Below are 25,984 nucleotides of genomic sequence, written 5' to 3' on the forward strand. Positions count from 1 at the left end.
GCGTGTCGCGCGGCCGAGCGGCGGGCCAATCAGCGGGCGCGGCGGGGCGGTGCTCGCCCCGCCGGCCCCGCCTCCTCGGAACGCTCGGCGGGTTTGATACATTTCTGGTTCCATTGAGAAAAACCGGGGGGGACTCCGGCGGGCGCGCGACGAGCAGCCCCGGCAGGCAGGCAGGGAAGCAGGGAGGCCCGCAGCGCCCGCCCGCCCCGTCCAGGCGCGTCCCGCCGCCGCCGCCGCCTCCGCAAGAGGAGGAGGAGGAGGAGGACGCCGGAGCCGCGCGCCAGGCTGCCGCTGGCCAGCCCCGCTCGCCCGGCGCCGGGGGGGCATGAGCGCCGCGCGCCTCCCGCTGCAGCCCGACCGAGCCGCCGTCCTCGCCGCCCCGCGATGTCCAGGAGGAAGCAGAGCAACCCGCGGCAGATCAAACGTGAGCGCCCCCTCGATCCCCTCCCCCCCCCGAGTTCCGCGGGCGAACTTTGCTGGCGCGGCGCCGCGGGGACCGGCTGGCCGCCCGGCCGAGGAACGCCGCCGCCGCCACCGCCGCGCTGGGAGCCGCGCGGCGCGCCTGATAAGATCGGCCTGTCGGGACGGGCTCCCATCGCGATCTAATCGCTTGACTCACTGGCGCGCGGGCGGGCGGGCAGCGCCGTCTCGGGGCCGCGGCCGGCAGGGGCTTGCGCGCCGACGCCGCCTCTGGCCATGTGCAGAGCGCCCGCGCCTGGCCGCGGGGGGGGAGGGAGGGGGGGCTTGCAGATCACCGCGATTCCAGACGGGGGGGGGCACGGGGGCATCCCAGGGAGCGGACCGGGAGGGGGGTGGATTTTGTCTCCGCGGCGGCCGGAACTTTCCCGCGGGCTGCCTGCGGGGCCGCCTTTGTGTGCTCGCCCCCCGCCCCCCGCCCCCCGCCCCCCGCCCGCCTTTCCTGCCTGCCGGGCCGGCGGCGAAGATGTGCGCGGCGATAAGGGGCGCCGCGAGATGCCGGGATAGGGCGCCGGCCGTGCCGAGCTCAGGGGCCCTCCCGTGCCGCACCCCTCCTGGCCCGAGGGGGCCGGGCCCCGCACTTTCCCGGAGGCCCTTCTCGGCTTTGGGAGTGGGGCGGGGAGTTGCCGCGCTTCGGCCGGGACCACTCGGAAACCTCCGTCGGCGGAGAGCGGGACCCCTTGGCTTAGCCTCCCCCTGCCTGCCCCCCCCCACTGGCTCTTGCCTTGCCCAATAGAGGAGAGCTGGTTTTTGACTCCTCAAAGCAGCTGACAACCGCCTTCCCTTCCTCTCACCACATCAGGCACCGAGTGAAATTGGTGGGGCTGAGAGAGCTCTAAGAGAACTGCTCTGCAAGACTCCAACCCAGTTCCCCAGATTAGAGTCTGCCACTGTTAACCACGACCCCAAGCTCTTCACCACTCGGCCAACATGCCTTCTCCCCATGATAGGCAGAACTAGCGTGAATAATCCATAATGCTTAATTGCAGGTACAAGTTGCCCCAACTCGGCACCCAGCCTTGTCGGGGTCCTTTGCTCACCTGAAGGGGGGGGTCCCAGGAGCTGGCCCGAGAGCCCCTCCCGCCCCAGGCAAGGGGAGTCCCTGCCTCTGGGAGCTTTGCAAGGCATTCAGTGGTGTTGCTGGAATAGCTTTTGGGTGTCCTCGGGTGAACCTGCCAAGTGTGTGGAAGGAGCTGGCCACCTCCGTGCGGCGCTTGGGTGTTGTGGCTCGGTGTACATTTGGGGAGCAGTTGGAGGACTCTGCCGTGAAAGGGGGCCTCTTGAAGTTGGGGGAGAGCCCCGTAGCCGGCCGTTTTGGGCCTGACGCAGGCCAATGGACTTTCTGAGCTTCGGGGCCCCCTCCCTCCCTCCCTCCCTCCCCGGTGGAGGTGCCTGCCCAGCTGGAGCTCTGCCAGCCTCCCTCTCCCTGGATGCATTTTGTTTGGGCGATGCATCTCTCCCCTCCCCACCCCGCTTTCAACTTTCCACCCGTCTTTGTCTGGCAGGAGTTGTTAGGTCTTTGTGAGCGACTGTTGGGCATTAATTCCGGCCTCCTCCCTTGTCACCCCTCGGTGGCGTCCTCCACTTAATAGGGAGCCAAAGGTGATCTGAAGATGGATTGGGATATTTCCAGGGATGGGCAGCTCTCGGAATGCATTAACTGGCTCCAGCTCCGGCTTTTGCCTCCTTCTGCTTTCTGCAGAGATGTGGAGACGCGATAAGGGGGGAGGGGGAGTCGATCCGGGGCCAGATAGGCGGCCAGAACTGATGAGGGGTGGAGGATGGAAGACGCCAAGCAGGCCGGCCTCTGCATGTGCCGGTCGGCAGGAAAATGGCCCTCTGAACATTTGCAGGGGGGGGGGGGAGGGAAAGCTCTCTGATTCCGCTTCTTCCAAAGGGGTTGGGCAGAATACGCCAGCGGAGGTTCTTCTAGCCCGGTGCAGGACCTGTTTCTAAACCAACCGAGGAGCGGGTCTGGCTGTCCTCCTGCATTTGCCCCAGTCAGTAGATGCTGCTTTCAGTTTGCTTCTCGGCTGCTTTCCTCTGACCCCCCCCCCCCCCACTTTGCTTGATGCAAAGACAGATGATCTCTGAAGGCAGCCGGAAGTCTGATTGAGCACGAAGATGAGATGCTCGGTTGTAGTCAGCCAGCTAGTCCATGAAAGGTTTTCTCGTGATGCTGAGCAGTGGTCCAGTCTGCGCAGCCGTTTGTTTCGGGTAAGGGATCACTGATGTTAGCTCGTGAGGACCGGGAACTGGCTGGCGGTGGATCCTGCACACCTGAGGCCTCTCCCCGCGCGGCGGCCACTGTGCCGTGAGCAGCACGGCCTCCCCAGGGCCTCCCCCAAGCCAAATACTCTCGGTGGCCCTGCCTTGGACCCGTCCTGTTGCACCCGGGCCGCAGCTAGCACCGTGGCAGTCAATCACAGTTAATCATGATCGTCATAGCAATAATACTCAGAACCACCGAGCTGAACGGCCTCGCCAGAGGAGGCGGATTCCAGTTGGCAGTGCCCCCAACAGCCACCGTTCCCAGGGGGGTTCCTCCGAGGGGCTCTGGAGTGCAGAAGAGGGCAAAGGGGTCTCTGGTGGTGATCGCCCCTTGCGCATCTCCTGGTGACAGCCCTCCGTAGGCTTCTTCTTCTGCACACACCAACAACGATAAATTTTTACTTATTTATTTATAATTGCACTTAATTTCTTCTCTTTAGAAAGAGGGCAGAGTGCACCAAAGTAAAACAGACAGACATTTTACACATATAAATATGGTAAATTTCTAAAGTAAAAGTTGTTAAAAGCCTAAAACACTCAAAAACAATTAAATTGCTAATTGCCTGATTCTGTTAATTGCCTAATCCTGTGTTGTGCGAGGGGGGGGGTGGACTAGATGACCCAGGTGTTCCCTTCCAACTCTACGATTCTGTTAAATACCTTGGAAAGGAGGGAGGGAGGAGGCAGGAAGTCCTGCAAGCCCAAAATGGTATGTAACTGGGGGCTTTGAGAGGGAGTCCAGCCTGCTTTGGTGGTGCTTTATGGCTCAGCCATAGTTCTGGTGGATCTTCAGGCCTGTTTCTTCTTGATAGGCAGGGTGCTTTTTTGCAAGAAAGGCCCTCCAAGCAGCTTATGAGCAGTCAAAGCATCCTGGAGCTGTCTTCACTTGGGGGTGCCTCTAGCCCCTGGGTCAGCATCTTGCAGTGTCGTGAATGTGTGTACGGGGGAAAGTGTTTCCTACGGCATCCTGGTCATTTAGGGCTTTTAAGGTCAGAGCCAGTGCCAGGAGCTTGTCTTGGGACCAGGCTGGGAACCAGAGAGATCTGGGCTTCTGTGTGCTTGGCCTCACATTCTGGGGCTGCTGCTGTTCCCATTAGGGTTTGGTTTTAGCTTAACGGTCTGTTGAGAAAGCTGCTTGAGGCATTGAACCATTAAAAATCAAGGCAATATAATTAATAACAATCCCGCAAATCATAAAAGGGGCCGTCGGTTTAAAGAACAATAACAGCCTAGCACCAAAAGGGGAGGCCACACCCAAGGGAGGTTTCCATGCTGTTTCCAAGGGCAGCCTCGTACACACGCGTGGCAGTAGTCAAGAGGCTGCAGGATAGTGGCTGAGTCTTCCCTTTTCAAAAGGAAGCAGGTGCAGGTCAGCTGAGTGGCAGGAAGCTGTGTTGGATTTAGGAACCCCACCCCCATCCCCAGAGCATAAGCTTGATTGCTAAAGGCAGGTATGGAGAGGGTCTGTGGCAGAGCCTCTGCTTGCCAGGCAGAAGGTCCCAGGTTCAATTCCCGGCATCTCCAGTCCAGTAGGCCGGGCAGCAGGAGAGGCTTCTGATGGAGAGCTGCTGCCAGTCTGGGTGGGCAAAATGGACTTTGGTGGACCAAGGACCTGATACCACATAAGGCAGCTTCATGCTTCCCACCCAGACTGGTCCTGCCCCCTGTTGGTGGGCTGAGGACCATCAATCGGCATCCCTTATCTCTTGGGCTGAACTCCGGTGTCTTGGCCTTCATGTTTGCTCACCGGAGCAGAGGGACTGCCAAAGTGGACTAAGGCGTGGATTGAGGAGACATCCAAAGCAGGGGTCAACCTGTGGTCAACCTGTGGTCCTCCAGATGTTCATGGACTACAGTTCCCATGAGCCCCTGCCAGCAAATGACCAAGGCAGCTTCATGTACCCAAAGCCTCCAATTTGGGAATGCAGAGGGGGACTGAGATTGGCAGTTGCCAAGATCCCCAGCAGGCCCCTGTGGTTGTGTTGTGCTCCTCGGAGAGCCAGGCTGTCTCAGCCACTCCCCCCCCCAAAAAAAAACCCCTCTAGCCATCCTTGCGTGGTGTGCAGCCAGAAGCAGCCTGCACCCCGTGGAGGTAGGACTGGTAATTGCTTGTGCTATTAGGAGTTTTCAAAGACAGGGGGGGGGGCGGGGAGCTGCGTCTCACTTTCATTCCTCTTCCTTTCTGGCGGGGAGTGCGATGCTCTGTGCAGTTAAGGCATTAAAAGCCTGATTGTAACTGGGAGCTGATGGTGGCCCAGATAAGGGCGTCCGCACATCCCGCCGGTTGGGGGCTTTAATTTTTTTCCAGCCCTCTCTCTGTTCTCCCAGGCTCTGGCCCGGCCGCTTTGCTAGGGAGGGTTTGCTGGATGTGCCCTTGTGCTTTTGTAAGGTTGCTGGAAGCCAATCAGATAATTGCAATCTTAAATATGAAGGTTATTCAACCCCCCCGTCCCCCCCTCATTTTCTCCTCCCCTGCCCCACCAAGTCACGCGGCTTAAAAAACAAAAAAGACAAACCTCCTGTAACATCAGGATGCATCTGGCAATGTTTGTGTTCTCTCTCCCTCCTTCTCCTCCGGTGTCTTTTGTTCGGCTGTTTGATAGATGTGGACAGCTGATAAAAGAAGAAGGGGGGGGGGGGAGAGGCAGGGAACTGATCCTTGGCCCAGATAGGTGGCTCCATTTATTAACTTCAAAGGCGGGAGTGTGGGCACAGGGAGAAAATGATCAAACCTTCGGCAGCTGTGTGCATGCCTTTCTCCTGCCGCTCGGTCCTGGCTCTTTAGATGGGGAGGGCTGATAGAGCTGGCAGATTGATCTAGTGCTGATTGCGTGGCTGTGTGCACCAGCCAGGGCACGCATGGGTGCATTGGTGTGCCTCTGAAAAAGGGATTGTTTTAAAAAAAAACACCCACTCTCCCATCTGAGCACCAAGCAAAAAGATTCTCAGGGAAGTTTTTGTGGAGCTCCTGCAGCTCCTCCTCCTCCTCCTCCTCCCCCCTGCTGCCCCCTCCCCTTCCGCTTTCCTTTCTGCAAAGCAGATCTGAGCTGCTGATAAGGGAGGACTTGATCTCTCCGCTGATAAAGATTGCCAGGTCCGATAAGGGCCTCCTTATCTCTGCCAAACAGACTGCAGCAGAATTCACCAGCTACAAAAGCAGGCCTGGGGAAGGGGGGGGCAGAGGGGCTCCCACCGATTTGTTCCATTGCAAATGTGATTAATGCAGGCATTTTAATTATCTGGCGGGGAGAGGCCGGGCCTTCCCCCCACCCTCGGGTAAAAAAACCCAAACTCCCCATATGAATGTACACGAAACTTGCTTTCTCTTCTGGTCAGTCGATCAGGCCCAGATGTGCCTTCTTTCGAAGTAAGCCTTTCGATTGCTATCGGCCGTTCCACTAAGTGTAGCCAATATGTCTTTTAATCAGCAGAAGGCGACTGAGGCTGGGCGGAGATGGTGCACGGCTCTGCTCATGGGGCTGGGGCTGGGGCTGGGGCGAGGGTCTTCCCTCCGTCTGTCGTCCTCTGGGCCCGGTCCCTCTTGTCCTGTCCCTGCTGAGCAGCTGCTCTTGCGTAGTAGACCTCCTGAGACCGTAAAACAAACGTAGAGTCCAGGGGCAAAGTTTTATTCAAGGCATGAGCTTTTGTGGGCATGCAGACTTTAGCTGCTTCAGCCCGACACGGCTACCCGCTTGAATCTATCTCTCTGGATCAGAGACAGGCCGGGCTCGTGGCAGGCGAGTGGTTGGTCCCCTCCGCCTTTACTGGGAGGGGGGGGGGAGTCATTAAGACCCTTTCGGCCTTTCGGGAGACACAATCTTTGTGCCGTGCTTCTGGAGAGGGCTAAAGCCAAAGCAAGGCTGATGAGTCCCAGGAGAACGGAACACTTTGGTTCTGTATGAGCATCCTTTTCTTTTCTTTCTTTTTTTTTGCATGGTGCCTTGAGCTTTGTGGAAAGGCAGAAATATTTTCTGGCCGTTATTTTAAACAAGGAACACCGGCAAAGTGCTGGGGAGGGGAAGCGCAGAAAATGCAGAGAATGCCTGCTTACTGGAGAGACAGTCCTCGTGAGGTGGCCCAGTTTGTCTCCATTTCTCTAGTCCAAAAAGGAAGAGGCCGGGCTCCTGTCCCTTAACTTCATGTGCTTCCTCTGCGCATGTTTAGGAGTGCTGTTGAGGTTTCAGCACCTTCTGGGACCCAGCCTTGACGGGTGCAGACTCTGATTAAGCGCTGATTGTCACCTTCCTGGTGGCACAAGGACTGGCTGGTTGATTGATTGATTGATTGATTGATTGATTGAGGAATTTGCACCCCCTCTCTCCAGCCCCTGCTCAAAGGGGCTCAACTAAAAGGATGAATCAGCAGCAACAAGTCGGTCAAAAAGGAGCCCAGTAAGAACAAGCCAGGGTACCAAAGTGACATAACACAAAGGGAGCTGCCTAAACTCCTGTGGAGGAAGGCGCCACGTGGCTCAGAGCAGCTAAATGGGACGGATCCCCTTTGTTCACAGCCTGGGTGATCAGCCTGGTTGTGGCCTGTGGATGCTCCAAGCAAAGTTTTAGGGCCTGGAATGCACACATCAGTTGGTGTAATGCCGTGGTGGCCGCTGACCACATTGAGCAATTCCCCCCCCCCTCCGTGCCAGCAGGAGCCGACCTGGCATCTGTTTATAGCTTGCCCAAAGCCTGGAGGTTCCCCTCCCTCTCTGCCGCCTGACGGGCATTTCAGGCACCCTTGGCTGGTGGGGATCTGCCTGGGTCCCAGGGCCGGCTGGCCAAGCTGGTGTGGAGCCCTTGCCCAGGCCGATTAGTCAGCCCTGCAGAGCCAGAGTCCACCCAGGCACAGCCTCCCCAGCAATCGTAGCATTGACCCGATGACCAGGAAGGGTGTGTGTGTGTGTGTGTGTGTGTGTGTGTGTGTGTGTGTTAAGAATGTATTTGCGCAAAAAGCTTCCTTGCTAATCTTCAGGCCGTTGTTTTTGCCAGCCTGGCTCCCAGGGAACTGGCTGCGTCTGCACTGAATTAGGACCCGTCTACTCAGACAGGCAGCAGCCCCTCCAGAGTCTCCGGCTGGCTGAGGCCTTTCATGCCCCCTGCTTCCTGGGCCCCTGGGAATGGGCATGCGGGGAGAGGGGGTTTGATCTCGGGACCCCTCGCAGGCCAAGCAGGGGCTTTTCCACTGTGCCTCGGCCTGTCCCCTGTATGAATACCTAAAGTTCCCCAGAACTGAGTGATACCTCCGGGGACCTCCTGCATGCCAGGCAGAGCCTCTGCCCGCTCCCTGCAAGGAGGGAGGAAGCTGCTTTGCAGGCCAATTCTAACCATGAGAAGAGTCTGTTTGGAGAGGCATAAAAGGACGGGTGTGTGTGTGTGTGTTTTGTTCCTTCACCTGTCCCAGTATTGTTTGCCACTGGATTTTTTGGATGCCTGGCACAAGGGGTTGCTCTTGGAATATTCAGCCAACACCTCTTTCCCTCCACTTGGCGCATGCCAATTTGCTGCTAATCACAGTTCTTACCAAATGCCTTATCGCCTGGTTACTTTTGCATGTCTGCTCTAATTAGCCCTTCCTGGCAACGAACACCCCGCTCTGCCTAAATGGCGTTTTGGAAGGAATCTGCTTCAGTGTGCATCTGCACATGCTCAGTCTCCCGCAGGATCCGACTTGGTTGGTCTCGGAGGAGCTCAGATCGTTCTCACATCTGTTGGTTAGCTGGGATTTGTATGCTAATTTGCTGCCATTCACAGTTCTTACCCACTGCCTTGACCCACTCGCTGCTATCCTTATTGCCCAGTTAATGTATGCCTCTGGAGTCCAACTAGCCCTTCCTGGCAACTGCCCCCCTCCCCACATACACACCTGCAGATAAGGCGTGAGGAAATCTGCTGAGCACTGGCAATCCTGCAACCGGGCACGTGTGGAAAAATCAGTGTCCTGCACGGAACTCATCCTGCACATCTGTGCCTGTAGAGGCAGCCTTGCATTCTGCCCTTGATTCCCCGATGCCCACATTGTTCTGCTGTGTACGTAAGGCTCAGCCCTGGGCTGGTTCCCCGTAGAGGAGACCCTAGACCAGGGGTAGTCAAACTGCGGCCCTCCAGATGTCCATGGACTACAATTCCCAGGAGCCCCTGCCAGCGAATGCTGGCAGGGGCTCCTGGGAATTGTAGTCCATGGACATCTGGAGGGCCGCAGTTTGATTACCCCTGCCCTAGACCAATCGGGGAGGCTCATGTGAGGCCTCAAGCATACGCCTGGCGGAAGAGCTCCACCTGGCAGGCCCTGCGGAACTGTACTAGCTCTCTGGGAGCTCATTCCACCAGGTAGGGGCCAGGACCAGTCGGGGACAGACTGTATTCAGACAGGTGCTGCTTACATACACAGGCCCCATCCGCAGATGGCCTTGAAAGTCGGTTCCTAGATCTAATGAGATTGGGCTGGCTTCCACCCTCCAGGTCAGGGCTAGGACTGTGTAGGATTCAGAAACCGGGGTTGCTAACTCTCCAGAACTTTTCTAGAGACGTCCGTGCCAAGGGACGTCACGCTGTCCTGTGGTGGTGCCTTCCGTCAGATAACGAGGATCTGTGCAGAGGTTGTTGCTGTCAGCTTCCTTGGGAGCTTCTGAGACGGTTCATTTAAAACACGGGTAGTCAACCTGTGGTCCTCCAGATGTCCATGGGCTCAAATTCCCATGAGCCCCTGCCAGCGTTTGCTGGCAGGGGCTCATGGGAATTGTAGTCCATGAACATCTGGAGGACCACAGGTTGACTACCCCTGATTTAAAACATTTCCATCCTGACTTTCCCCCCAGTCAGGCTCCCCGGGGCAGCGCGCATTAAGAACGTGAAAGTATTTGAACCATTAAAAACAACAATTTAAATGATGAAAGAAATCGAGAAAAATATACAGACAAACAGCACCAGGACCAGGGAGGAGGGCCAATAGCAGTCACTGGGAGTAAGCCAAAGGGAGGCCACCAAAAGAGGGAGATGGATGTATCTCCCTAGGAGGGGGCCACCACCAAGAAAGCCCACTGCTGCCTGACAGCAATGCACAACACTCTTCAGGGAATTTCAAACCGTGCTTGTTTTTTCCGTATTGATTTTTTTAATGGTTTCAACTTTTATGGTTTTTGTATTTATTATTGTGTGTATATATTATCTATTCTTATGTAGATATTCTTCCTGATGTTTATTGTTGTGATTATCATTCCTTTTTTTATTTAATAATAATAATAATGTTAAGGCTTACGGCTACAAAACTGATAACCCTCTTGTGGCGCATCAAGGGATGGCTTGCACTCTTTTTATTCTGGCCGACGCCTTTGTGAGACTCCTGGCCCCGGTGCTTTGAGAGACATGCGCAGCCTCTGGCGGGACCCTTGAACGCCGGCTCTCCCAGCAGTTCTGCATTCTCTGTCTCTCTCCCTTCCTGGGTGATCATCCCTTGCCATGAAGGCTGTGGGTACTGTCTGTTCTTTGTGCAGTGCCTGCTGGTAGAAGAACCCGTTCTGCTGAATGCCAAACACACGCCTGCCGGCAGCTTCTTGGCACACCGGGGGCCCTGGAGAGACGATTCCCGAGTTCTCCTGGTGGTCCCTTGCTGGCCTGCAGCTGAGCTGATCCGCAGGTGTTCGTTCGCAGGGCTGCCGGGAAGGAGAAGAAAGATCCCTGCCCTTTCATCTTGAGCAGGAGGTTTCTTTAAAAGGGGTGAGGTGCTTCTGGTGTCTGGCCCTCCTCCTGAATTATGCACCATTATATGCTGAAGGGGGGGCCTTTTCTGTACCCTTTAGGGCTGTTCCTCTCCTTTCGTTCTGTTCTGGGTTTCGGCAACTCTCTGTGGGTTTTTTCCTACTTGGTCTTGCATTAGTACAAATGTCAGGTGTAGCCAGATAGGAGGGTAGCCTGCCAGTGTCTGGAAGGCAGAGGAAGCTTTCCTTCAGCTCTCCTTGAGGCTCTCTTGAGGATTTCTGGCGTCCAAGCCCCGCCATATTCCTCACTGCATATCCCGTCCTGCTGATTGTTCCTGACTTCCACCGTGGAGGCCGCCTTGAGGCCCAGCACGACAGTCAGACTCCAAATAACCTAAATCGCAATACTGGTTGCCCTCCAAGGGACTCGTGTGTCCATGGTCCTGCCTTCCCCTATTTTATCCTCACGACAGTCCTGCGAGGTAGGTCAGGCCAAGAGGGACTGGTTCACAGTCGTCCTGTGAGCTTTGTGGGCAAGATGAAGAGTTCAGTCTGCGTCTTCTTAGTCTCACTGCTGCACACTCATTAGAGGCCAGTGTTTGTTGGGCCTCACGGGAGCCAGATTTGAGTGCCGCAGGAAAACTTGCGTCCTGACTAACAGGAAAATGTTGAGGGCTCCTCAAGTATTTTAAAGGTGCCATGTAGAAGATGGAGCAGAGTTGTTCTCTCTTGCTCTGGAGAGACAGACCAGAACCAATGGGATGAAATTAATGCAAAAGAAATTCCTTCTCAACATCCGGAAGAAGTTCCTGACAGTGAGAGCGGTTTCTCAGTGGAACAGGATTCCTCGGGAGGTGGTGGGTTCTCCTTCTTTGGAGATGTTTAAACAGAGGCTGGATAAACATCTGACGGAGAGGCTGATTCTGTGAAGGCTCAAGGGGGTGGCAGGTGACAGTGGATGAGCAATAGGGTTAGAATCATAGAATTGGAAGGGATCTCCTGGGTCATCTAGTCCAACCCCCGAATAGGTGAGTGTCCAGGACAGTGCAGGGGGTTGGACTAGATGACCCAGGAGGTCCCTTCAAACTCTAGGATTCTATGATTCTATCTGCATTGTATTTACTAGCTCTTGGGAGCACACGTTAAATGTGCCTAGAAACTCATGAGGGTTGGCAGCTTGTCTGAAATTCAGACGTGCCCTCAGTGCAGATGAGGAGACCTGCTCCCAGTTCTGGTGCCTGCGCTCATCCCCTCGCCGTGTCCGCCAACTGCAAGACGAAATCCGGTTGCCCCAGATATTCAGAGCGTCGCTCACGTCACGGGGTGAGAGAAACATCTCCCTCCCTCTCCCTCCCTCTCCCTCCTCTGAGTCACTGGCCACCTAGCGAGTTGAAGCGTGCTGTGGGGCGAATTGCCGGCTTCCCAGTATGAGAGGAGAGGTCTTGAGAAAGAGGGACGAGGGAGAAGTTTTGATGGTTCAGAGATAAGGTTTCGATGACTATCGCGGTGTTTCCTGGAGGGGAAGGTTAGGCTGTTGAGAGTTTTATCCCTTCAGCAGTCGGGTGATAAGGGAGCAACCCCTGATATACAGGTGGGTATCTCTGCCGCATCGCACAAGCCAGCCAGAATATCTGGAGGCAAATGAACGAGACCTACATGGAATTCTTCCAGTTGTGTAAACATTTCTGATGGCATGGATGGATTTGGGAGACTGAGTTTGCAGTCAGAAGCAGTCCACCGCTGGATGCTTACATTGGCGTGTCTCGTGAAACGGCTGGCGACCCAGATTTAAAACCCAAGAAATTGTGCCTTTTCGCCACCTGGAACAAAGGCTGTGAGAGGAGACCCCTGTTTTCAGGGTGCTGTTAAAGTCTCATGTTTCTTCAGGTGTGCAGTCAGGGTCTGTAGCTTAGAAGGCCAGGCACCCACCGTCCCTCTCCTCTTTGCCTCTCTCCTGAGGGGAGCGGGTCACATCCTGAGCAGAAGAGATGTGCCGCAATCTTCACGTGGGCCGTGGGCAGTGCCAGGCTGCTGCTAAGGGGGCTTCCTGAGCCAAGGAGCGGCCGCTCAAGCGCACATCTTGGAGGGGATGCTGCTGGGAATGCTCCTCCGCAGCTCAGAGGTTTTCATGGGCTCCTTTTCTGTTTTCCAGACACAGTTAAAGTCCTGGTGGCTGAGCCCCCCCCCCCTCTCCCCCCAATGGCTGGCTGGCTGGCTGGCAGCCGAGGTTCTTCTTTCCCACCTGCCCCTTCCAGAGGTCCACCGGAAAAAGAACCTTTCCCTGGCTGTGCCTGGCTGGCCTCATTCCTTGTAAATCTGCCAGAGTTGGGAATGCCCACTCGGGCTCTGGGAAATCCCAGGGAATTTGGTGGCAGAGCCAGGGGGGGACAGCATGGCCACGGTGTGATGCTGCAGTAAGGTCTGCTCTCCAGAGCTGCCATGTCCTGGGCAGGGAGGGGGGGCATGACCTCTGTAATGTGGAGATTGGCTGTACATCCAGGAGAACTCCAGGATCCACCTGGGGATTAGGAACCGTAGATGGTTATTTGTGTGCTTGGCCTTGGAGTGTGTGTGTGTGTGTGTGTGTGTGTGTGTGTGTCTCTCTCTCTGCTTTCTCTGTGTTTCTGTCAGTGCTTCATGCTGTGTTGCCATTTTGATTTTTCTGGCTGCCAGAATTCTGTTGCTCCTTGGCCAGGAAGGTGGCCTGTGCATCTTCCAAAGAAGATCCGATCCGTCCATGGCAGTGGTGGAGAGTGGCCCTTTCCCAGGCTCCTGTGTGTAGATTCAGGAGGGTGGCCATGCTGGTCTGAAGCCACAGAACAGAGTTTGAGTCCAGGGGCACCGTTAAGAGGAGGGGGAGGCGCTTGTCAGCTGCTTTGAGACTCCGGGAAGTTAAAAGCACAGTATAAAAACCAGCTCTTCTTCAAGGCCAACGAAGCTTGATTCTGTGTATCTGTGCTCGTGCAGGCTTGTAGTCCGAATTAGACGGTTGGCCTTACAGGTGCTCAAACTTTGTTCTGTGGCAGACAAATTAGGGCTGGCTGGGGCCTTCCGCAGTCCAGGGTACTCATAAACCTGCAAAGGAATTAGCATTGTGGATTAATCTGCAGATTTTGTAATGGGAACCAATCACAAATCTCATCTGTGGGAGTTAATTTTAGGATTATGCAAAGTTCCAGATAGTTCGGAGTGCCCTGCAAAGTTCAGGGCACAGCCGAAATGAACGGAACAGCTCCCTGTTCCAATGGATGGCATCAGCTCGCCGGCCGAATCGGGATTGCTCAAGCCAGAAAGCCCATTCAGCTCCTGCTATCAGGACCGGTGTTAAGAAGCTGCATCTGAGCAGCATCTGATCTGGCTACCTATATATGTGTGCGCCTTCTGACATTAATTCCGTCTAATCTTAAATCCTGACTCTGTGGATAATGTTAACTCTTTCCTGCCCCGGAGGCCCTTGAAGCGTATAATGAAATGGGAGCCAAGCGCGGAAGAGTACACCTCTGGTGGAATTCGGGCAGGGTCGGATGGGGAACGGTCCTCTTGGAGGCTGGGCAGCCTTCAACAACAGCCGGGCTTGCCAAGGAAAATCGCCTTTCCTTTCGGCATCTGCTCTGGGAACCATGAACTGGAGGTCCCAGGCTAGCCTCATCTCAGCACATCTGGGGAGTTTAGGGTGGGCCCCGCTTAGCGCTTGGATGGAAGACCAGAGTCGCTGTGCCGTGGCGGGGAGTGGCAAACCATCCCCAAACGTCGCTGGCCTTGAAAAAGCCAGAGCGGTTGGCATAAGTCGCCCCCCCCCCCCCACGGCAGCACTTCACACACACAGGCACTGCTCCTAGGAGATTTGGCCGTGCTTTTCTTGACTGGGGGGGGGGGGCTCCAGCTTGGTGCCCTTCACCCGTTGGACGTGTGCAAGCCTTTTGGGGAAGCCCACTTTCACCCCCTCCCCCTGAGTGAGTGAGCATCCTTCTTGGGGGAGAACCCGTGTTTGCCCCCACCTCTTTCTTTGGCTTGCGCTGAGGAGTTCAGCTTGGGAAGAACAGCTCCTTTGACTTGTGGCGTCTGGCCTTGGGGGCAGCTTAGGAAAGGGAGCCGCAGAGAGACGCCACATTGTTCTGCAGAGCTGTGGGCTCCTTTCTTTCTTTTTTTGGAAAGGATGAGGCACTGACAGGCATGTAGCCGTTGACCTTGGGGCTGGGATAGGGTTAAGGAGTGAGCGGCTCTGAGTCACTCCTGATAAGGGCCCCCCCCCCCCCCCGCCTTTTCTCCTCCCAAATATCGGTTATCTCTGCTCCTCTCCCATCAGCATACTTTGGTGACATCCAACTCTTTGCCAGCAGAGAAAGGAAATGTCTCCTCTCTCTCTTGCTAATCTCCTATTTGTATAATCTCTGAACACACCAGGCCTCGCTGTTGTTGCTTTTCTCTCCAGTGTGTCGGGAAACGACGCCTTGTTCACACGCGCGCGCGTGAGCCTCGCTTGATTGGCAGCCGAACATTTGAACCAACAAACTGTGTCTGAGCAGATACCAATGTTGGGTTAGGTCAGTTGCAGCCTTACACAGCAGTTATCCCTTGACGTAGAAGTCCTCGCAGGATGACGAGGGTGCCTGGGCAGACGAGCTCCTGCTTTTGATTCAGTGTGCAAACCGAATCATGGAATCCTAGAGTGGGAAGGGACCTGCCGGGTCATCCAATCCAACCCCCTGCAGAATGCAGTGACCCCAATTCCATGTCCAGATGATGCCCCCCCCAACCAGAATCCCTGGCCTGGAGGAAATTCACCTCCCAGTCCCAAAATGGCAATTGGCATTTCCCTGGGCATGCAAGAAAGGGCCGCAAAAGCCAAGCGACAAATCTCATCTGCCTGAGTTCACAGAATCAGTAGAATCGACTGTGTCAGGTTGGGCCCTGGTTTCTAATGGTTTGGATCAGGGGTAATCAAACTGCGGCCCTCCAGATGTCCATGGACTACAATTCCCATGAGCCCCTGCCAGCGAATGCTGGCAGGGGTTCATGGGAATTGCAGTCCATGGACATCTGGAGGGCCGCAGTTTGACTACCCCTGGTTTGGATCCTGCCCTCTGCAATACTGAGAGCATAATAGGCCATTAATAGATTGGGGGGGGAGGGTGCCTGGGCCCCGGGAAGGGTTGCAGCCCTGGGGGTCCAGGGCGTCAGTGGAGGTGGTGCATCTGTCCGCCGGTGTCTGACATTCCAGTGGTTGAGAGCATTTGTTTGTTTAAAATATTGAAACATCTGTCCACAAAATGTGCACCAGGCCATGTACAACACCATAAAACAACATTCAAACAATGCCCAAAGGCACAGTCGGGTGAAAAGCCAGCAAGTAAGTGGGTGTGCACAAAACACAAGTAGCTGCTTCCAACAGAAAGCATGGAGGTGATAAAAATAGCCAGAACCCCAGAGTGGAGAGGGGGGGGGGCGTTCCTTAGGAGCGTGAACACACATACAGCTGCTTTTTAAAAATAAAAGCCAGAGCTCTGATCCGACAAAGTCCGTTCTGTCCCTTTTGACCGGCAGCTGCTCACTAGGGGCTCAGGCGGGCCTTGCCAACTGAAGATTTCAGGGTCTTTCCTGAACCCAAGACCCCCTTCATCCAAAGCAGCAGCTCCATTACTGACCCATGGCCCCTCCCCTCCCAGAGGTGGAGAACTGTGTGTGTGGGGGGGGGGGTGTGAAATGGAGGATTGCATGGAACAAGGGGAGTGCGTCTAAACTGCAGTTTTGCAGAGAGGGATTAGAAAGTCAGACTATTCCAGGGGTAGTCAAACTGCGGCCCGCCAGATGTCCATGGACTACAATTCCCATGAGCCACTGCCTGTTTGACTACCCCTGGACTACAATCTGAGAGAGCCCAGTTCAGATCCCCATTCTGCCACGGAAACTCTCTGGGTGACTTTGAGCCACTTTCACTCTCTCAGCCAGACCTACCTCACAGGGTTGTTGTGAGGCTAAAATGGCATAGAGGAGAAGGATGTCAACTGCTTGGGGTCTCCACTGGGGTGAAAAGTGGGGTGTGGATGAAGTCGGCAAATCTGTCCAGTCTCCCAGTGCCGGAGCTGATGTTTTTAAGCGAAAAGTCCCCGTTTTGATCCCTGATAGGTCCAGGTGAAGAGAGAGGGCTCCGAGCGCTGTCAGTCAGAGGAGGCCCCTTTGGGCTTGTTGGTCTGCTGGCCTGGCTCAGTGTAAGGCTTGTTCGGACATTCAACTGCTTGGAAACAGCAGCTGGGACCCTCGGGTGAGTTGCAGAACCCCATGGGACCCACTGTTTCTAGTGTGCCTGTTGCATGCTGAAGACAGCAGTCCTGGAGGATGGGGGGGGGGGGGGATCGACTGTGCTGATGCACCGTGGGCCATAAGCCTGGTTCTCCCATACCGAATGTTTGGCTCGGCCAATCCGGAGGCCGTTCATTCCCTCGTGAGCCCAAGGCGTCCCTGTTGGGCCCGGAGAAGGCGCTTGAGTCTCAAGCAGGCCGAGCCCTCCAGATTCAGCGCTGGCCGTGGATGCTCTCCCTCCCTCCCTTTCCCCTCCCGGCCCTTCTGCTCCGGCTCTCTCGAAGGTGCCAGCTGGGAACATTTCCTGGTGACCAGAGAGAGGTGTGTGCGTGCGTGTTTAAATCAGCATCAATATTCCTGACTGCAGTATTCTCTGCGACAGACAAGGTAAATATGTGTGTTTTTCCCAACGGATAGGGTAGGGAACGTGCCACGTGTACCTCTGTTATTAGCTTTCCTTGTGATCGTTAACTTAATCCATTGATTGGCATCAGCAGCTCTGCCACTCCCTCTCCGGGAACGGCTGGTCGTAGGCAAAATCGCTCTCCAGCTCTGACGCAGCCATTTCTTTCCCGTTTAGGGAAAGGTCCCTGGTAGCAGTTTTTAAGCTGGCCGTTGGGAACCTTGCATAGGGTTGCAGAGATGGCAGGGGTCATCTGAGAACCCTGGACAGCTCTGGGGACCTGGTGGCCACGTTGGACCCGCTCGCCCTGTCCGTCACTCTGTCAGACAGACCCAGCTGGCAGCTTCCAGGAGCAAGGCCTCCTCGGTTGTGACCCCCCCCACCCCGGTCTGGACATTTTTCTCCCTAGAAGAAGAGGCCAGTTTTGCTTTTGACATTCAGGAAGGTGGCTAACTTCTTAAAGAATATATCATCACTGCTACTGCTATAATAGTAATAATAATAATAGTCTTTGTTACCCACCCTTATTCTTCAGACTCCATGCTTTTGTTGTCACTGAGTAGATATTTTAATATTGTCATCGCTGCTGTTTTCTCAGTGCTCAGTGTGTGTGATAAAGCCCGGAGGTCCTAGGATTGCTGGGCAGCCAGGCAAGGGACATTCTGCAGCTTGCTATGGCCTGCGTGTTCCTTGGAGGTCTCCCATCCAAACACTAGTCAGGGCTGACCCTGCTGAGCTTCCAAGAGCTGGCCCGGCCTCACATTCCAGCTGTCTCTGAGGAAGCAAGCCGTGACTCACACAAGCTCCCGCCCTGCCACAATTGTTGTTAGTCTTTAAGGTGGGTGGAAGGGAGTGGGTCTGCCCCATGGGTTGTGTCTGGGGAAAGGGAGGGCTGGGTCGGGAGCAAGAGGGCAGCCAGGATGCCTCAGGAGTGACTGTGCAGATCAGGAAGCTGCCTGACACGGATCGTGCCCTCGGTTCATCAAGGTCTACTCAGACGGAAGAAGCTGAGGCCTTTCCCCTCCCCTGGTCCTTTTAGCGGGAGTGGTTGGGGGTGAAACCCGGGACCTTCTGCATGCCAAACTGATGCTTTACCAGTGAGCGACAGGCCCCCGCCCCACCATGAGGCTCTTGGGTGGGTGCTGGCGGGAGGAGAGGGAAGGAGCATGGGGAAAGGAACAGCCAGGGCAGGAGGCAAAGAGTGGGGGCGAAAGAGGGGTATTGTGTGGTGGGGGGACTCTCCGTTCTTCATCTCAGGACGACATGATGCAGACCAGATTCAGGCTCTGGGCCTTCCTGAGTGAGGCGGTCTCCTTCTCTTCTCTCCCTGCCTTGCGCTTTGGTGGCTCGGGAACCTTTGGGGATCTCTGGAACAGGAGCTGAACTCCTGCCCCTTTGGGGTCTTCGACGTCTGAGCAGGATACGTGTGTGTTGCTGGGGGGGGGGGGGTGACTGGCAGTTCCCGGCTGGCTCCCAGTTGCTACAGGGGTCAGTGGGCTGCTGCCACCCTCTGCAGTGGAGGTTCCTGTCGCAACTCTGCCATGGATGATGGCTCCTTTTGTCGAGGCTGTCAGCACAGGATGAAATGAGGTGTCCCCCGAGAGGGAATACTCCTCGTCATCCTCTCCTTTGCAAAAGCTGCAATGTGTCCTTTTGGCCAGAAGGCGTGGAAGAGAGGGAGTTCTTGGTTGGGGCACAAAAATTCTCCATGCTGAACAACAGGCTGTTTTTGTGGCCGTGGGGAGATGGGGGGGGGGGAGTGTTGTCACCCTGTACTGTTACATGTCAGCCCACCTGAGGCAGGTAAACAGTGCAGGTGGGTCATTCTCTGGAGGATGCCGAAATCTCTCACTCTCTGGGATCAGCCACCCATCCGTAAAACCCTTCCCCTTACATTTATCTCTGTTTTTCTCTCAATATTGGTGGCTGGGGAGAAAGGTGGGGGTTAACCAAGCCGATAATAATAGTAGTCCTAGTATAATTTACATAATTGACGTTTTCTGGCGCTGGGAAAATCTAGGAAATGTGATAGGCTCCTCAGAAGCAGAGTGAGCGGCAACCTGTCAAGCTGGGTCTTCTCCAAGAGGCTGTTTTGGGCTGGCTCTCACCCTTGGCTCTTGGCTGCTGGCTTTTCCCAGCCAGTCGTCTGCAAACCAAAAATGATCCCCTTTCACCTCTCTTCCCTGGACCAAGGACCCGTTTCCTGAAGGGACTTTCTGAAGGGACTTTTGCATCAGAAGGAAACTGAAAGGTAACGTTTGTGGATTCTTTCTCCAAGGGGGGGATGTGTAGCCAGCATCTCTGGATTCGAAGTTCTTGTGACTGCTGTGTGCTTACAGCCTTTACTTTTGAGTTGCTGGTTTTAGTTCTTTGTTGTCAATGTCATTGCCTGGTTTTGGCATTTTCAGTGTTGTTACTGATAGCAGACTGAGGGGTCCTCCCAGTGGGGAGGAGACATGAGATATCAGTGGGTCAAGAAATCAGGTTGGTGGTCTTTTGACCCTATGGCTGGTCATGCAGCTAGACATTCCTCACAGACATAGTACCTGTAGGTGGGAATCTGTACAAGAAAGGGAAACAGGTGAAGATCTGACAAAGGAAGCATCAACTCTCCAAACATCAACTCTCCCCCCAAATCCTATAGAATCATAGAGTTGGAAGGGACCTCCAGGGTCATCTAGTCCAACCCCCTGTAGGGGGGAAACTACCTGCCCACCCACAGTGGCCACCCACTCACAACTACCTGCCCACCCACAGTGGCCTAAATCTCCTTGGTCTCTGAGGTGCTCCTGGATTCGAATCCAGATGTTGCACAGGAGACCCACAAGGTTGCCCCCTGGATGGCACTGGCGATCCCCCCCCTCCCTCGCCATGCCTTCAGAACCTGCGACATGCAAGTCAACGGATCTTGACACAATTGCAGGCCTCAGTGGGTCGCACAAAGAGGACTTAGAGTCTCTCACTTCTCCTTTTTGCTCTTCTTGGAGCGGCAGTAACTTGCTGCGTCTCCTTTCTGTCCTGCTGGATCTGGATTGATTCATCTGGCATTCCGGCTCATCCCACCCCCCTCCAATAGACCCAGGCTGCCTCCTCCTCCTCCTCCTCTCCTGGGTTTTTTTTCCCTCCTCCTCCTTTTTTTAAGCGTGGAGTTCAGTTGCTCGCTCACTCCTCCGTCTCCCAGCTGAGGCCTCTCATGCAGGTTTCAGCGGATATGATAATGCGGAAAGTTGAACTGGCCCCATTACTGCGCCACTGATGGTGGAACTGATAAGGGCTTGATAATGGTGGAGATAGCCGGAGCTGGGCAGCCAATCGCTCAGCGGCTTCTCCCATTAACATTCCCCACCACGGACTGGCTCGGAGCTGCCTATCTGCTCTCCATTTCCACTCCTCCAATAGATAAGAATGGAAATACTGACTTCATAGCTCACTGATTAAAGTGTCTGGATTTCTTGATAATACACAGATAAATTATGTTTTTCAAAAAGAAGGTAGGGACGGGAGTGCGAGGGCAGCGGGAGGAGGGAGCGGAGAAGGGGGGGGGACAGCCTTGAGTCCGTCTTCCCCTCCCTCCTGCCTCTGGGGCTCTCTCTGCCCCGCGCCTCGGCTCCGGAAAGGCCTAGAGCTGGCAGCCTTCAAAGACCAGAACGTGGCCAAAGAGCTGAAAGGAACTGCCTGCTTGTCTGCTGGCTGATCCCTGTGCTGCTGGAGACCCAGGGATGGCCGAGAGTCAGTAGAGTTGTCCTCTCAAGCTGACCCCGGTCGCTCTCTTGTCAGGGGAGCAAACCCCAAGAGTCTAGGTTTGTCTGTGGGGCTGGGAGAGGAGAGCGTTGCAGGTCGGGGGCGGCTCAGATCTGCCGTGGTGTCAAATCACAGCATGTTTGTACGTTGTGCATTCAACTGGCTTTCCCGGCCTCTGGGTGGAGGAAGCCTTTAAAACCCAACACGTTCGAAGGAAGAAAATGACTTTTTTCTGGTCCAGTGCCTCAACTTCTCTGGCAAAGGTCCTGCCAGAGAGAGGGTTTTGCTTCGCCGGCTTCTAAGAAAGGTGCTTCACAGCAGGGGCTCATGGGAATTGTTGTCCATGGACATTTGGAGAGACACAGTTTGGCCACCCCTGCCCTAGATGGTCACTTGGCCTGGTCCTGCAGGCCTGCTCTTGCCTCCTCCATCAGATCTTGTGTTGCTGCTAGTCCTCCATCCTTGTGCCAAGGCTTGTTCTTGAGATTCCCCGACCTTTAGCTCACCTGGGCATGTGCCCTTCCTCTCCCCCAGCCTTTGAAAGTTCTCCCCAAGAACCAAGAGGCCATAGAGGCCGCAACCTTCATCCTTCCAGAGCATGCATTGGGTTGGCCCCTGTGGCATCACTCGTTGCCTTTAAAGTGCCTAAAATCTACTCTGCCCTGTACAAACAAAACAGTCCCGACAACAACCTGGAAGATGGAGACAGACATTTGGGAGCCACTGAGTGCTTTTGACTTCCTGCCATCTGTCAATGCCCTTATAATGCACTGTTTATAAGCTGCCTTGAGTGCAGTGGGGTAGAAGCATGGTGTGTGGGTGGGGGGGGGGTGTTTTATGCCCCCTATTATTTGGAGAGGGCTTGAGTGAGGGGAAGAGTCTAGGATTTGTTCTTTGTGGTCGGACCAAGCTTGGTCTCATCAGATTCCAGAAGCTAAGCAGGGTCAGCCATGGAGAGTATTTGGAAGGGAGGCCTCCAAAGAACATTAAGCAGAGATAGATCCAGCCAATCACAAGACACCTTTGACCGACCCTTGCCTGGCTGCCAGACTGTGCTAGGATTTCGGAGTTACACTACGCCCATGCAGTACAATGAATGTATAGATAGATATATTGGTCTTTGTCACCAGCAAGGTGAGGTGCCCAGAAGTGAGCCATTGTCTCTGATGATGAAATATTTGGCATCTTTCCATAAGAGCTTATAAAGTTCTCCTGGGTTAGAAGACCCCAGAACTAGGAACTAGGGATATCATCCAGCTTTGCCTTTCAGATTGGCTTGGTAGCTAAGTTTGGCTTCATCTTCTCAAGGTAGTAACTGAGAGTGGTGGAAGGAGGCATCCAGTCGCAGCCGACTTATGGAGACCTTTGAGGGCTTTCATGGCAAGAGATGGTCAGAGGTGGTTTGCTGTTGACTACCTCGGTCAAGCAACCCAGGACTAATTTGGTGGCTTCCCATCCAGAGCTGACTCTAAGCAGCTTTCAAGATCCGAGATCGAGCTAGGCTGGGCCATCCAGTAAAGGTGAAGGTAATTACTGGGTTTCTTGAAACTAGGAAGGTGTTTATCCTTACATCCTATTGGTCCAGGGGTAATTTGGTTTCCTTGGTCATGTGTGGTCCAAGGCCTAGTGTGGGGTGAATTCTCATTCTCCACATTTTCAGTGCCATTTTTGAGGAAATGTTCTGATCTTTGTTTTGAGCTTATCGGGGTAAATACTCGAAACCTCTTCTGAATGCCAGAGCAGAGTCCGTACCACACTGTCAATATAAAACAGAGAGAGGCCCTTGGTGCATCCGGGGAGACGCTTTCATTGCGTTGTAAATAACAGATGCTGGTCCCAGAGCTTAGAGCTTTATTGCAGTTTTAATGTACATAGATTTGTGATATTTATGCATGCTAAATCAGTTGCTGAAAATTTTTTTATCAAAAACTTTTAACATAGTCGTTGACATTGCTGTTTTAAGAGCTCTTTGGGGAAGACAGGAATAATTTTGCTGCTCTATTAAACATGCTGGTCTTAAGAACAAAAAGTTGGTGTCCAAAAATGCTGCCTTCTTATCCTGTTGTTTACCAGATTGAACAGAAATTCCATTTGGGGGAATATTTTATTTATGTATAGGTTTCTCCTCTTTTCCAGCCACATAATGGCTCCCAGTCTAACTAACAGCACTTAAAATCCAATAGAAACACCAATTAAAGTGAGCTTAATTACCAGATCAACTACTTAATGTTCCTGTCTGAGGAAGCATCTGTGCACACGAAATCCCTTGCCTTGAATCAAGCCTTGTTGGTCTTAAGGGTGCCATTGGACTGTTGTGCTATTTCAGACCGACACCGCTACCCACTTGGATCCCATGTTCCTTTGGTGTGTTGAGTTGTCTCTGTGTTGGGTGTGCATGGTAACTTGTATCCTTCTCTGATCCCTGTAGGTATAGAGATTATTCCTCTTGTTTCACAACTAGATTCTTCAATAAATTTGTTTGCCAGAAATCTTCATTCTAGCAGCAAGCATGTTTCTGGAGCAGATTTATTGGCATTTTGTGGGCAAATGGTCATTTAAAAAGTGTGTAGCCTCCTAAATCCATAAAGAAGTACCTTTGTGGATAATGGAGAAGGGGTTTTTTTTTTTTTGTCTTTTGCCTGAAAAATAAACTTTGGCTCCTAGGTTTGCTGACCTTTGAAAGTATCTCTTGCAAATCTCAAGTTTTCTTCCCTCTAAATTTTACAACTAAAGACCAAGATGTATAAAGTTCATTTGTGGTGTGCTGCCCCATTCCAGCTGGGCTGTTCTCTTCTTTTTATTATTTTTTGTTAAGAACTGCGATAAAAAGCACAGATAAGTCCAGGGCTGTTTTGTGTAGGAGTTGATATCTACGTTATCTATCTCCCTTTTTCACTCTTCGAGCAGCTCTGTTGTTTTTCACTCTTTATCTCGCTCCACCAAAATGCCAAGAACAGAAAACACACAAACCCCACTGCCTTGATAATTCATGGAACTGGTGATAAAATGTTACCATTAAATTAAAATTGCTAGTTCCTTCCCCCCCCCTTTTTTTTTCTTTTGCAAATGAAGTCAAAACACAACCTGGGAAACGAAAAAAAAATCATAATAATACCGCTCAGGAGAGAAAAACAGCTGAGTTCTTATCCTGTTGTCATGTGATAAGATCTGGAATGGGAAGATTCACTCCCATGATGGGGTGAGGGAAGGTTCTTCTATCCCAGCCCCACCCGGAAAAATAACAAGAAATTATTATTTTGAGCAAGTTGAGATAGTGCCTAACAGTTTGGTAAGTATGGACTGCTCCTGTCGGACTTTTCCCTCTTCGATCCCGGCTGAGGCTGAAGGAAATGTGGAGTATTTTGTAGTGTTTTAAAGAAAAAGTGTATGTCTGTTTCCAAACAACCAGACTCCTTTCTTCAACCCTGCATACATCTGCATTGAACATACAACAGGAAGCCTATTTTCGGCCTGTCTATTGTATAGCATTATTTTCAGAGATGATGATTGTTTCCAGGAATTTGAAAAGCAAAGGATCTTTGTCTTTCCTACCATAATTAAAAGGACAAAAGAGTGGTGTGGTGTGTAGGGAACAAAACCCTCAACTCCAAGGGCCTCTGTTTTAACTCTAGAGCAGGGGTAGTCAACCTGTGGTCCTCCTGATGTCCATGGACTACAATTCCCATGAGCCCCTGCCAGCGTTTGCTGGCAGGGGCTCATGGGAATTGTACTCCATGGACATCAGGAGGAACACAGGTTGACTACCCCTGCTCTAGAGCCTTGCTTGTCTGTCATTTGAGCAGGCTGTTTAGTGTGATATTTGGGTCAGCAACTTCGGCTTGGGAAATTCTGGAAGAGTTGAGGGTGTATCCAGAGGAAGGATGTGTTTGAGGAGGGAGGGAGGGACGTCCCTGCAGTATAATGCCTTACAGCCCACCTTGCTCCACTCTGTCATCTGGGGATCATTGGCATTCTAGGAGTTATGCGGGTCCCATCCGGAGGCGGGTAACCCTAGTATTTACTTGAAAGGAAGATTGCCCGGAATGTGAACTGACCCCCTGACAAATTATACCGAAAGAAGAGATTATTACTGGACATGCCTGAAACCTGCATGCAAATGCAAGATGCCTCCTTCCTCGTGGTTTGGTAGCAGACATGTGAGTAACCCTTGCCTTGCATTTGAGTAAATGTCGTTGCATGCATAGGAAGGTTCTGTGGTCGCTGGAATTCCTCTGAGCCATTTTTGGAAGGCCAGAGATGGCTGTAATGGTCACCGTGCCAGGGGTTCCTCCCGCTTCCTTTAGCACGGGTGGGAAACTTGAACGGCGCGTGGATTTCTGCGGCCTGTCCAGATGCCTTGTGAGCTGGTCGGGAGTGACTCCCAGAAATGACGCCTTCGTTCTTAGTCTCAGTGCCTGGGGAGATGCTGCTTCTTTGGGGGTATCCCAGATGAAGAAAAACGAATCTTAACTGGCTGATGGAAGACACTGATAGAGGGAGACAGAGAATTTTGGGGGGGGGGGGTTCAGATTTTTGGAGCCATGACCAAGAAATAAGCAGTATAACTCCCCCTCACCTGGCTTGACAGTTATTACTAGATTTCTATGCAAAGCTTAGGGAGGGAGATGAGAGAAAAGAAATGGGCCCAGACTCACCGTAGAGAGAGGACAGCCATTTCTCCTTTCTGGGTGGAATGCTGCAATTTGGACTCAGGGTTTCCCTCAAAGGATGGCCTTGTAGCAAGGCCTCCTCACATAGATGTTGCTGATACCGAACTAAGGAATGTCCTCCTGAGTGGATCGTGTCCATCTGTCGTCCCCCCCCCCCCCGTCCACTCCAGGTGATGGACCCCCACTGGACTCCAGGCGGTGTAAGTCATGCCAGCCAGCCTGGCTTTCCCTCTGGAGGCGAGGTGCGCTCGTACATGTAGTGCTGGTGTTGGAATGCAAGACTGGCAACCTGAAGTAAAAGGCCTTTTTAAAAATACTGCCTTGCCATAAAGATTTCTAAAGCGGTGCGCTGAAAGCTAAAGCAACCATGTTGTAATGCATCAGGAAGGATCATAAAGCTGTTTGAAGCAAGCTGTATAAAATAAAGCCCAA

General features: G+C 53.5%; 1 protein-coding gene across 2 annotated transcripts in view; it reads left to right on the forward strand.

The window, feature by feature from the left end:
- Nucleotides 1-45: 45 nt before the first annotated feature.
- Nucleotides 46-25,984, forward strand: part of ZFPM1 (zinc finger protein, FOG family member 1) — a 77,068-nt gene continuing 51,129 nt past the window's right edge. Inside the window, exon 1 of one of the 2 annotated variants that reach the window (XM_077309902.1) lies at nt 46-424. In XM_077309902.1, coding sequence (XP_077166017.1) covers nt 385-424 — 40 coding nt within the window. In that variant the 5' untranslated portion in view covers nt 46-384. The remainder of the gene's footprint in view (nt 425-25,984) is intronic. The other variant, XM_077309901.1, reaches the window with a different exon arrangement.

The sequence above is a fragment of the Paroedura picta genome, chromosome 14, assembly GCF_049243985.1.
Source record: "Paroedura picta isolate Pp20150507F chromosome 14, Ppicta_v3.0, whole genome shotgun sequence".
Taxonomy (NCBI): domain Eukaryota; kingdom Metazoa; phylum Chordata; class Lepidosauria; order Squamata; family Gekkonidae; genus Paroedura; species Paroedura picta.